Source organism: Diadema antillarum, unplaced genomic scaffold, assembly GCF_040938485.1.
Source record: "Diadema antillarum isolate AM-2024a unplaced genomic scaffold, OU_Dant_1.0 seq00000475_RagTag, whole genome shotgun sequence".
Classification (NCBI taxonomy): domain Eukaryota; kingdom Metazoa; phylum Echinodermata; class Echinoidea; order Diadematoida; family Diadematidae; genus Diadema; species Diadema antillarum.
The window spans coordinates 220918-233646 of record NW_027271442.1 but is presented as its reverse complement, the minus strand read 5'-3'; the positions used below and the strand labels follow the sequence as shown (position 1 = coordinate 233646).

At 37.2% G+C, this 12729-nt stretch overlaps 1 protein-coding gene across 2 annotated transcripts; it reads right to left on the bottom strand.

Moving 5' to 3' along the window:
* Positions 1 to 546: 546 nt before the first annotated feature.
* Positions 547 to 4595, bottom strand: LOC139733416 (uncharacterized). Of its 2 annotated transcripts, none has more exons than XM_071644239.1 (5): positions 4294 to 4595; positions 3235 to 3522; positions 2267 to 2545; positions 1629 to 1928; positions 547 to 1123 (listed from the first exon to the last, which is right to left on the bottom strand). In XM_071644239.1, exons 1-5 carry the CDS (start codon positions 4580 to 4582, stop codon positions 987 to 989), a joined length of 1293 nt encoding a protein of 430 aa, XP_071500340.1. In that variant the 5' UTR covers positions 4583 to 4595; the 3' UTR covers positions 547 to 986. The 2 variants fall into 2 exon arrangements, with proteins under 2 accessions (XP_071500340.1, XP_071500341.1); XM_071644240.1 differs by having other exon boundaries at positions 4336 to 4595.
* Positions 4596 to 12729: the final 8134 nt, after the last annotated feature.

The window sequence follows — 12729 nt, the reverse complement described above, 5'->3', positions numbered from 1 at the left end:
TAAAATGGCATCATTTTCAATCTTTACTGGGTAATATGCTCTGCACAGTCAAATAAAATAGATCCACGTTATAAGATTCGGTTTTACATGTTTATCAGTTACTAAACAAGACTGGAGTCATGCAGTAATTGAGCAGAATAACATATCAGTATTAATTTAAATGTAGCTTGTTTACTCAACAACAATGCAGTGAAATTGCTATTACCAATAGGTATTAATATATGACATGGCTTTAAAACATTAGTGTTATGAAATGTTACTATTTAGAGAGGTCCGAAACTGAAATAGATAGCGGTTTAAGCAATATTGATAGAGAAATTTGGAAATAGTTTTTTTTTCTTTTTTCATCATATAGTTACATGTTTTTCATTCAGAAGCATTAAAAAAACCCAAATAACAAAACGAGTCGGAAAAAATAGAGAGATCCTCTTCTTATTCTAGCCATATTAAAAATGATACGAAAAGATGAATATCATGATAGTTTTAGAACAGCACTTGGCACGAGTAATGAACAGATAGGCCTAAATATGCGAAGAAAAAAAATATAGAAGCATTTTTCACAGCTTTATGAGTATCTTTTTAAGTAGAATGAGCGCTTTATAAGAGTTTATTATTATCATTGTATAAAATGTAAAGAGTTCAACCTGAAACTGTCAAAGCAAGTCACAATGTGACATGTTTATGAAAACAATCAAATCGCATGAAATCTATACATTTGCAATACAGAAATCGATACGTCCTACCTTCATTGAAATGAATATCAGTCGTTTATGATAAGCAGGATTAAAACAAGACGAACATGTAGTGTTTAAGAAAGAACATGAAGCAAAACGAAAAAAGTATCCTCACATATACCAAAAAAAAAAGAAAGCCAAACAAACAAACATGGTTATCCCTGCCATAATTGAAGACCAAGGTTAAGCTTTATTCAGCAGAAGCAATAAAATCAGAAAAAAGGTTGGAATGTATTACAAGGCTTTTAATTTTCAAAAGACAGTGACCTCTCTCCTCTTGACTATTAGTGTCGCACAGGTCAACAACGACAGGAAGAACACGGCGACGAGCAGGGCGTACGTGGTCGAGGACTGCTGAAGAAATCCTCGACGAAGACCAGCAATTGGACCTGTAGTAATGCAGGACCAGATATTAAGTGAGTGAATATTACTTCGACAGAACGGAAAAAGAACTACAAAGATGTTATGAGGAAATTTCACTCTGCGTCCAGACTGTAAGACCCCAGATTTCTCGTCCACTTACATACAAATGGTCGTATCACCTACAGGATGCAATAATGTAGCCTATGAGTTTAACACCGTCTTTGAGTGTTTCTTATGAGTTTAACTACAACAGACAAACACACACACACACACACACACAAACACACGCACACATACTGATTCCTGCTTTCGAGTGAATTTTCCTATTAGAACATGTCTTTAAAAAAATCGAGTCAAATTGATTTAATAGATTTAGAGTTTACGAAAACACTCCACGACTTCTTTACGTATTTTGCAATTATTACAAATGTGTTCTGCTTTAATCTTTGTAGATAGTTTTATCTGTTTATTTGATGGTAATGAAAATAATTTCAAACTTGGAACTTGAACTTTGAATCATCATCGGAGTACCTTTATCTGAGCCCAAAGTTGGACAGTGTTCAGCACTTGTGTAGGTCCAACCAATCCCGTTAGTCCCAAGGCACGTGACATTGATGCACCTGTTGCCTGGGCGTGGTCTGAAGAGAGCCGAGGCGCAGCTGGACGAGGAGAGCGTGGTGTTGTCGACTCCGATGGTGTAAGTGTGGAGGTGTGGGAACGGCTGGTCTTGAAGTCTGATGTGACACGTGATGACCAGAATGACCTGGCTTCCTTCTCCATTGATCTCCTGGGTTTCGATGGAGAGGATGTTTCTCGCTTGGGGCGCTTGACCTATGGGAGAAGATACAAATGTATTTGTCTTCATCCAAAAGCAGAACAAACCTATTCTCCACAAGTTCAGTCAGAAGAAAAAGTAGATAATATTCAACCATAAAATAAGCTCACTTAAAAGAATATATGAAATCAAACAAGTCATTTGTTTTCTTTTTAGTTTACTTATGTCCACCCATAACAAACCTATACAACTTGCCTAAGTAAAACATAATAAAGAAACCAAAACGCCGAAATATTTAAAAGCAATTCAACACATTTAAACATGAACTCTCAGTCAAATAAGAAATGTTATCTATTATCCTTTCTATTATTATCAGGTGCTATAAGAAATCTACCTGTTGTCAGTGGGCAGTAGTTCCACGTAGAAACCGTCTCTCCGAATTGATTGATACCGGTACACGATATATCGATACACCGGTTGGGTTGACCTTCCATGTTCGTTGCAGATGCGTTTGATCTTGACAAAATGTCTCCATCAGCGGTGATTTCGAACACACCAATCGGGGGAAACGGTTGATCGATCGGATCCACGTGACACGAGATATTGAGATTCGTTCCCGAGTAATCCTCGTTTTCTTCTACCTTGATAGAAATGATGTTGGGCGCAGGTGGGTCTGAGAAATGAAAAGAGATATACTTGGGAGGGGGTTCCAAAAAAAAAACTTCACCAAAATTGTCAAGGAGTAACATAATTTATTGTTTTAACCATATTATATTATATTATGTTATATTATATTATATGTATCTGGCTTTATGGACATCATGTGTTGGAAATGTGTATTAAACAATGGCAGTGCTAAAGCAGGCAAATGGAAAGGACTTAATAAAGTTAAAAAACGACATACTTACTTAATCAAGGAGATATGTAGTGTTTCCTTAATTAAGTAATAATGACCATGTAAAGTTTATCTAGAGTTGGTTTCATGGTTTAGTATACGTCAAGCGATTCTAACTCAGGGAAAAGCGCTAAAGCAAGATAATGAAATTCTGTAACATATTTTGTTGTAGAGGAAACCTTCTTCAGTAACAAACATGGTTTGGTTGTTTGTTACATTAACGGTGATAAAAGGGGAAAGTCCATATTACTGGGCAGAGATCGAATTCGGTAAATCACATAATATATTCCAAGCTTTTGCCGCCAATCCATAAAGTCCCAAATTAGTTCAGACCATTGCAAATGAATCTCCAAATTTTCTAGAAAATGTCCCTCAAAGGATTTTGACACAAGGAATCACTCTATCACTTTATGTCACGAAGACGATAGGAGAGAAAGAGATACATTTTTTAATTTGCTATTGCTCACCCCTCGGACAGTGCCTCGCCAACACGGATGTTATTCCGACGCCATTAGTTGCGGAACACGTGACGTTAATACACCTATTTGGGCGTGGTCTCAAGACGGCCGAGGTCCAGCTTCCGTTGGACAGGATGGTCCCATGAACTCCAATTGAATACGAATGGAGGTACGGGTACGGCTGATCGGTCAGGTTCGCTCTGCACAGGATTAGCAGATTTATCTGATGGTCTTTGTCTAGGAACTCCGAAGTCTTGATCGACAAGATGTCAGCTGCTGGAGGCTCGCCACTAGTTTCTAGTGGCAGTCAAAGTAATGAAGTTACAATGATAGAACGAATATTGTTTCGTTGATTGTTGAAGTAATGAAACTCCTGTTAGAAATAAGAGCAAAATACTATGCTGGTATTTTGTTTATTTTATTATATAGATATATATAGATATATATTAACTGTCTCTGCACCGCCCCGCCATGTTCTGGTTAAGTCCATTGCTGTCACTATGATTATATATATATATATATATATATATATATATATATGAAGAGTTTGTTTGCAAAAACCGATAAGTCCATATTTGCCAAATGGAGATATTTGCGAATAAAGGTCAAGAAAAGTAAAGAGAATAATAAGAATTTGTTTGCTTCTTTTGACCATAACTTCAAAAATATGCCTTTATATGTAATGACCAATATATCATTTAAAAGGTATCATTTTGTACTTTACGACACAGACCGTACTTCCAAATCTTCAAAAATGGACTTATCGATTTTTGCAAACAAACCCTTCTTATATATATATATATATATATATATATATATATATATATATAGATATAGAAATGCTTGTAAAAGTGTTGATATTCGCAATAACAGTATAACAGTGTCACAGATTAAAGCTGCAAACTCCCTATAATGAGGATAACCGTCATCAAAATAGAAGTGTTCTCAAGGCAAAGCATGTGCATGTGGTGACTCTATCAAATATTACAAAATCCCTGATGTATTTGGAATCTGATAGAAACTTGTTGTACATCATAGCAAGATTCAAAATTGATAATGTTCTCTTACCGCAGCTCTTTGTACAGTAAGTCTGTGTAGTGGTTGTCCTACCAAGTTCGTTGATACCGCTGCAGGAGATTTCCACGCATCCACTAGAGGGAGGGTCAAAGGTCACTGAAGGGGAGCTTGAAGATGACTGAATGACGTCATCGATTGTAATCTCGAATGTCTCGATGGGTGGAAATGGTTGGTCACATGGGTTGACGCGACACGTGATCTTAAGGCCATTAGTTTCCTGTTCGTCTTGGATGGGGTTGATCTGGATCAGGATGATATTATCCGCGGGGGCGTCTGTCATATGACAATAATTATCAAAGGGAGAAAGCTAGGTATGTCACTTCTGATTAGAGTCTACCTCCTTGTGACCTCAGGACGTACTATCTTGATGATTGTACTGTTGGTCATAGAGACTGATCAAGATATTTTAAACTTTATTCGAATGTTATTGTGGGTATTTGACAGTCTACAACTGCAAAAAGTGATAGTTGCATTAACAGGAAATAATCTATCATAACATTGTGAAATTGTGCGTTATGTAATGGTTCCCTTTGTTTGAGATCATTTGCAATAACTACCTTGTCCAACGTAATACGCAATAGGCGAGAGAGTGGTAGCACTGAGACAGGACTGCTGCGAGCAAAGTGATATCATGACACAATCTGGATACACAGAATACAATCATTAAGATCCTGAAACTCCAATGTGAGGCATGGAAAGTGTGGCCACGAAAACCTTAAAGATATATATTCTGACGAGATAACACCAATTATTGAATCTCAGAAGAAGAAACAGCAATAACAACAACAACAACAACAACAACAACAAAAACAAAGTGCCGAAATACCTTCGTCGCTTGTGGAGGAGACATGACATATTTTTTTTTAATCACCCGGTAATTGGAGATTGCTACGACATGGTTACAGAGTTCATCGGTTGACTAAATGTCTACGAATAACTGTTTGTGTAAAGAGTTGGTCATCTTCGATAGGCAGGGGAACACAGAACGCTTCATCATGGACGCTGTCGCCATGACGTCTTCATGGACTAGAGTCTTTACATCCTCAAATGAAAGAATGGGAGACAACGAGTTCATCAGAATTACTCGGAGAGAAACATCGTGAGGACTGCAGCAACGAGACGACTCAAGGTGGTGGCAGCTCAGTGATGACATGGGCGGCATCCATCACTGGTGGTTGTTGTTGTTGTTGTTCATTTTCCATCTGTGAAGATGGCTGGATAGCCCATATTCAGTTACACTAAGCTGGTCTTCCATGGGGTCCAGTTGGTTGTGGGGTGGAACCACTTCACCGGGTTAGACACCCTGCGTGGTTTAGGAGGGAAACGTACATGTCAACACTGTCGTGTACCTAGATATCTTGGAGTACCACTGCCTTCCACATGAAAGGTAAAGACAGAATTTCTTTCTGCTCGACCTCATCACTGGTCAATGTAAGGCCACAGAAGGGAATTTCTTGTGGAAAAGGAGGTGTGCAGATGCTGTGTCCATCTTGCTCGCCGGATATGCACCCAACCGAGCTTGCATGGCAATCCATAAGCCGAGCCATGGACAACAAAGATGCTATTATTGAAAGTTGCAGGAAATGGCCGACGCTTTGACAGATGGAAGAATGGGATGCAGTGCGTCGACACGCTAGTTGACAACATGTCACAAAGTCGGCAACCCCTGGTAAATGCAAGGGGTGAACATACAATTGTATATATGGGGACGCTGTGGCATGTAGTAGATAAGAATCCCGACTCTTGATAGGAGGACCCGAGTTCGAATCCCGCCCAGTGCTTGCGTCCTTGGACAAGATGTTTTTACCCACTGTGTCCGTCTCGACCCAGGTTAATAAATGGGTACCTGGCAATGCTAGGGTAATAATGATAGCAGGGCCCTCTGGTACAGCAGTGGCAACACTGAAGAGGCTACCCTGGATAAATAAGACCTTATTATTATTATTATTATTATTATTATTATTATTATTATTATTATCATTATTACTATGATATCCGCTATTTGTGACCTAACAACAAGAATGACTCTAGTTTGTTGGAAACTGGTCGCTGAAATCACCACACACAAAAACAAAAACAAAAAATCTGAAAAATTGATAAAGATTAAAAAGAAATGTGTAATGTATAGTTGTCTTTGTCGTTTTATAATCAGCACACTATCCAATTACGGCCCATAATTATTGATAAAAATCACTGTTTAAATGTGCTAAAGGACAAAATGATAAAGTGATCACACGCACATGCACCATGAAGAAAAATATTCCACCACCATGAAAAACAGTACGTAGATTATTTACATGCACCGCTTGTCAAAACATTTGGAAATGCTGCCGATTTCATGTTGTAAAAATGGCAAACTTAGGCGATATTCCTTAAAAGCAGATACATAGATTCTGATCTGAACATCAAAAACCGCTTGCTGTTGACAACTCCTTAAAACAAAAAAACAACAACAAACAAACAAATAAACAAATGAATAAAACTTGTTCAGCCAGGCAATGCGTAAATAGCCACCAGCACGAAATAAAATGTATTAAAGCATCCAGCATGGTGATTACAAAGAATTTATTTCATAATGTCAGTTAATGACAACCCGATGAACGTGGGTGAAAAACAACAAAAAACGCCATTTTAACTTTTACTCTTCACGGCTAGACATCAGGGCAGATTCCCCTCCCACATTTGTTTTGTTTGTTATTGTTTTTTATCGTGTTTTTTTTTTACGTGCACGGACATGTATGTTATACTGTTTACAGTGTTTCATAGAAATAACAACGTTTTCATTTGACCTGAATTCTTACACATGATAGCTTGTTTTTTATTTTGTTTTAGTTTTTTTTTTTTGCAACCAGTAAACAATATAATAAAGTAGCGTAAAATCCGACCCTGAATGACCGTCGAATTGCATCATTCAAAAGAGCTGACCCTTCAACTGGAACATTATGATCACAAAAATATTGGCCCAATATTTTTTCTTACTTTATTGTTTAACGTGTTATAAAAGAAACATACTTACGTTGGACCTGTAACGTTCTTGATTGTTCACTGCTAAGAAGGCTGCACTGAAGGACGCCCCCATGATCAGCTACGGTAGGAATCAAAGACAACTCGCTTCTAACAGTGTACGTAGCTACATTGGCGGTTCCTTAGAAAAAAAGAGAGAAAAAAACTAGAATGATATATTTGATAATTCAAACGTATTGTAACTTGATGGCCATCGTACGGAAAGACTTTTAACAATTAACGTCCTCTGGTTATAAAACGCAATCTATTGATTTGAAAATAAAATCTTTAAGAACTATCGTCAGCAGAGGATTATGAGTTTGGTAAACATGAAGGAATATATTGACACACTATGTCGTATTTCCAAAGCAGCTACTGCTGTATAATCCATAAAACTTGTAAAAGAAATATAGACGTGAAAGGAAAAATAATGAATAATGATTTAATGACAATAGAAAATAATGCTAAAGTTGATAATGAACTTTACTTTCCTATCTAACCATTTTATTTTGATATTCTCAAAGGTCATGCTCCTCCACCTCCCCACCCAGTGAGCATGGTTGTTGTCGTTGTTGGGATTTAATCATCTTTTTAAAGATATATTGCATGTAATCAGTTGAGTTGCATCTTAGTAGGCCGAGTAACTACACTTTGAGTCCACGTCTGGTTCAATATGCATATATACAGTATGTATATATAATGTACTATATTGAAATCGTATACTGTAAATATACCATACTAAAAAAAAAAGTGAAAATGATAAAAACAGTCGCAAGCTTTAAAGGGATGGTACAGTTTCGGTTGTGAAGGGGCTTCAAGTTTGCAAAGTTTTTTTGATGATGACTTTTCTTTGAGATGAGAAACCTCTTATGAAATATGAAAGACCATATTATTCTACAACGAAGTAAAGGTTTATTTGATAAAAATTGGTTTTGAAATGACTGAGATATCTAAAACAAAGCGATCCTAATAAAAGATGGGACCCAACTTTTATTACGATCACTTTGTTTTACTTTGTGTTTGGATATCTCAGCCGCTTCAAAACCGATTTTCAACAAATAAACTTTGAATTCCTCTAGAATTGTACACTCTTTGTCATTTCATAAAGAGGTTTCTAGGTATCTCGCAAAAAGTTAAAAGCTTAATCCTCACCTCAACCAATACTATACCATATCTTTAACCCCTCACTTAATCGGCTACAGCCCCCCTCAGAACTACGTTTTCAAATTTCTACAAATATAAGGATACATTTTCTTATCTAGACATCTTGGTCAATCCTGTGACGCACATTTCCCGTTATTTTAAAAGAAATTGAAACCATGGAAACCCAAATATATAGATAGGTTGGGTGAAAGCAGCAATATTAGTGAGCACATTAGTGAATGTTTGAAAAATATTGGACAATCGAGTAAAAATGTAGAGTATGTTGTTGATTATAGCAAGCGTTATAATTTTTCTACGCGTGAAAGGTCATCATTATCACTCTTCTGTTATCCTTGCAAACTATGCATTCTTTCTCTTATCATTGAATTCATTTTTAGGCCCTATATATTTTGTAATATTCTCTGCGACTCAAGTTGTTCTCTACGACTACATGCACCTATTGGAAAATCTCAATACGATATCATTTGTGCAATGTAAGCATCATATTACTCGTTACCTTTTACGTGGGATATTATAGACTCTAATTGAATCGGAGGTTGGACTTTAATTGCATATTATATGAGACGTATAACGTATTATATAAACGCATGTAAAGCATGAAACACCATCGTCAAAATGATTTACTATGAACACTGACATGTAAATACTTGCTATTTGCACCTCTCAAAGAATAACAAAAAAGGTGGAGAAAACACACACACACACAAACACACACACACACACAAACAAATAAACACATTCAAAAGGCAAAAGCTCGACTAGTCCTAATGAATATCTTGGAGAAACGATACCGTTTTATCCTACCTTTGGACAAGAGTAGATTTGACTGCTATTCTGTCGGCCTACGAGTCTAACTTCCATGAACTAATGGAGTAAACTTACTGTCTCCCTCACACCTCACTCCAGCGTCCTCGTTATGGTCACAATCTTCACATCCCCAGTACGCACGGCGACATTGCAGCAGAGATTGTTCCGTTCCATCACATCTGATTGGGTCAACCCAGATTGGTCCAGATCCCTCCCCGAAATGGGCTTCAATGTAATGAGAAGAGGCTGATGGGTAGCCGAGCTCTCTGCACACCACGTGCGCTTCGTTGATGTCCCAACAATCGTCACAAACCGTGCCCCACTGCCCGTTACACGATATCTCAACTCGGCCTTCATTTTGGGTTGATCCACCAACAAGTCTGACTGTATTTGATAAGAAACATATTGCATGGAATAGACTGAGCACAACATAAATGAAAATGCACACATACGCAATTCAATGTAATGTCTTATTGCACTATGATATTCCCCGACTTTGAACTTTAATTACACAGTCTGCATTGGAAAACAGTCGTTACATACAAATTAATAATGCATGTGTGTGATTAAGTATGTGTATTACAGTGATTGTGTTCATAATGAATGATTGCTGGTGAAATCTTCGGAAGAGTTGCTGGACATAGCTTATTTAAATGAAAGAAAGATATTATTCAGAGGGGTGAATGTTTCGGTGCGAGTTTCTTCACTTTGTCTCCCTTTACAAATTAAATTTGTTAAAATCGCAACTGCTGATCTGTAAATCAACAAACCTGTCGGAAAAAAAAGAAACCAGTGGGACTAGAACCTGTCATCTACTGCTTAATGTCTGTTTATTATTATTATTACTATTATTATTATCATTATTATTATTACTATTATTGTTATCATTAGTATTATCATATCTTTAGAATATTTCTTCTTAACAAGAAAAGAGGACACAAAAATCTAATGTGGACGCTGATGCGAGATCAAATGTTTCTGTTTCACTTCGCCCTGCATGCTAAGCAATGTTAAGTGTAAATTTGGAACGTGTTCAAGATAATTACCAAGCCGCTCAACTCACCAGCATAGCCGGGACACGTACTTGAGCCGCCTAAGTTACAGTTGCAATAATGTAGTATGACCGCTGTACTCTCGAACTTGGTCTGCTTTTGTCAGTCAGTGTTGCTGGCCATCCATTCCAGAAGACATCATCTTCTCATAGATCTTTTATTGACGATTTCCTAACGAGTGTTGATAAAGGGGAAAATTTGAGATTTCGCCTCAACACTAATTTACTAAGGAAATAGCAAAAATGGTTGGTAGTGTCATATTGTTAACATGGACGCGGTGGAAAAATTGACGGTAATTTCCGTCGGTCACGAATTCAAACCTTTCCAGAAAACGAGCTACTGGTCTAGAAATCTTCTTAAATACTCTTCGTACAATACAATGTTCATAAATACAACTGATACACTCCTTCCTTTGCCAAGCCTGCCTTGATAATGTGATACAAAAATTAAAACATCAAACACGTCCTGTGAATGGAATTGGCAGAATAATACACCGGAAAAGATGATTTACTTTTGACATTTACTTTATGAACTTTCATCGCTAACACAATCAATATGTGTCAGTTTCATATTCCCTGTCATTTTTGCACAGGGACGGCATCACAGTGTATAACTGAGCAAAAGCAATTATAATGCGGTCCTTCTACTACCCGTCGTAGAGAGGACGTTATATCATGCAACACATCACGCTCTCAGCAGGTTCTATCTTTGAGTGCATGGAGTATAACAAAGTTACTCATTAAACCCCAACTACACATCTGTCGGACATATATCACCCCAGGTAAGATCGAAAAGTATTCAAACACTAGACAGCCTCTGTAGAAGAAGAAAATTCTAACCTTAAAGGATATTAAAAAGCATATTTCTGTGATCGCGCACTATTGTAGGTGCAAGTTCACTTCCGTTTTCAGCCTCCAATGCTTTTCCCTCTTTCCGTAAGTGTGATTAGAATCTTTATCTCTAAGCTCACTTCGACAATGTAAACATTCCTTACTCTTACGATAGATTATATATGGCATACAGCAAGCATAGCATTTGTAAAATTTGACTTTATCATTTTGTAGTAATTTAAATTCTGCAATTATCACTTTTTGTAACCTGAAGAATAGGAGTCTCGTCTGGTACAAAAATGTTAATTGTAACCTTTATAAGCAAAGGGCAGAAATCGTATGTCTCCCAACATCAATGACTACCATTTGATTCAATATTTGTTTAGTCTTACAAGTTAAGGTACCACGTCCTAAAGTAGTTTACATTCAAGGCAATCTCATAATAGGCTTGTTTGCATTTATCTGTTACTTTGAATATTTTTGCCGTCAGGCTAATCACACACCGTAAAGGGTCCGTTAACGAAGTCTCATAACCTGCCTAATGTCCCACTTGGAAGTATTTCCACCATGCCTTAAAAGAAGCAGATTTATTATGATTCTGAAAATGAGAATGGTGAAATAGGCTGCAAGGTTATGAAGAGCGATTCTTTAGAGTCAGGTTGCCTAATAAGTCCATCGGGGACAGAGTTTCTGAAGATAAGAAATTGGTGCGTTTTGTTTCACTCTCCTGATGTCGGTGAAAGTTCATATCCGATCAACCTGCGCATGGAGTTCGTCAAAAAGTATGGATATCCTCATTATCATTGTGGGCGTGAATGGAGAGATGATTTTTCTGATGTATTACAGTAATTATTTCTAATCTATAAGGTGTATTATTATCATGAGGATACGGTAAGGTTTCAAAAGTTATCCTCATAGATTTTCTTGTGGAAGGGGTTATTAGGTTACGTTTTTCTTATGCTCGTGTCTCCCCTATAAATAAAGGATAGAGTGTCCGCTGAGAGTCTGTAAAGTTTCTTCCCTTTCAATCTTCTCGGCTGTGATACGTGGGAGCCGAATCTTACACTCAGTTTGCGCTAAAATCTGTCAAATCTTCGCCTCCAGCAGATGTATTTGGGTAGGAGAAGCATCTGTCCTTTTCTAGAATAATGCTTGGTGAAATACACGCACTATTTGTGGAATAAATGTGCGGATATCAATCGAGGGTGTCTCACTAGGTGAAAGGTAACTTCCGTCCTAGTGAGCAGATTCAATTCTGAGGCGTTCCCTATCTGCTTTGAATTTTCATATTGTCATTTATTAAAATAAAAAATGTCAATTTCTGTCGAAATGTCTATAATAGAGTTGAATACAAAAGGCAGAAAAAAAGCATATTATTTGCCATTTGTTTCTGATTTCGTAGAATGCATCACCTGTCTCAGTCATCTTTGCGCATTGAATAATGGACGCCATCATCATTCTCAGTGGAGATTATATGTATATATATATATATATATATATATATATATATATATATATAAAACGCGTGTGCGTGTGTGTGTGTGTGTGTGTGTGTGTGTGCGTGCGTGACT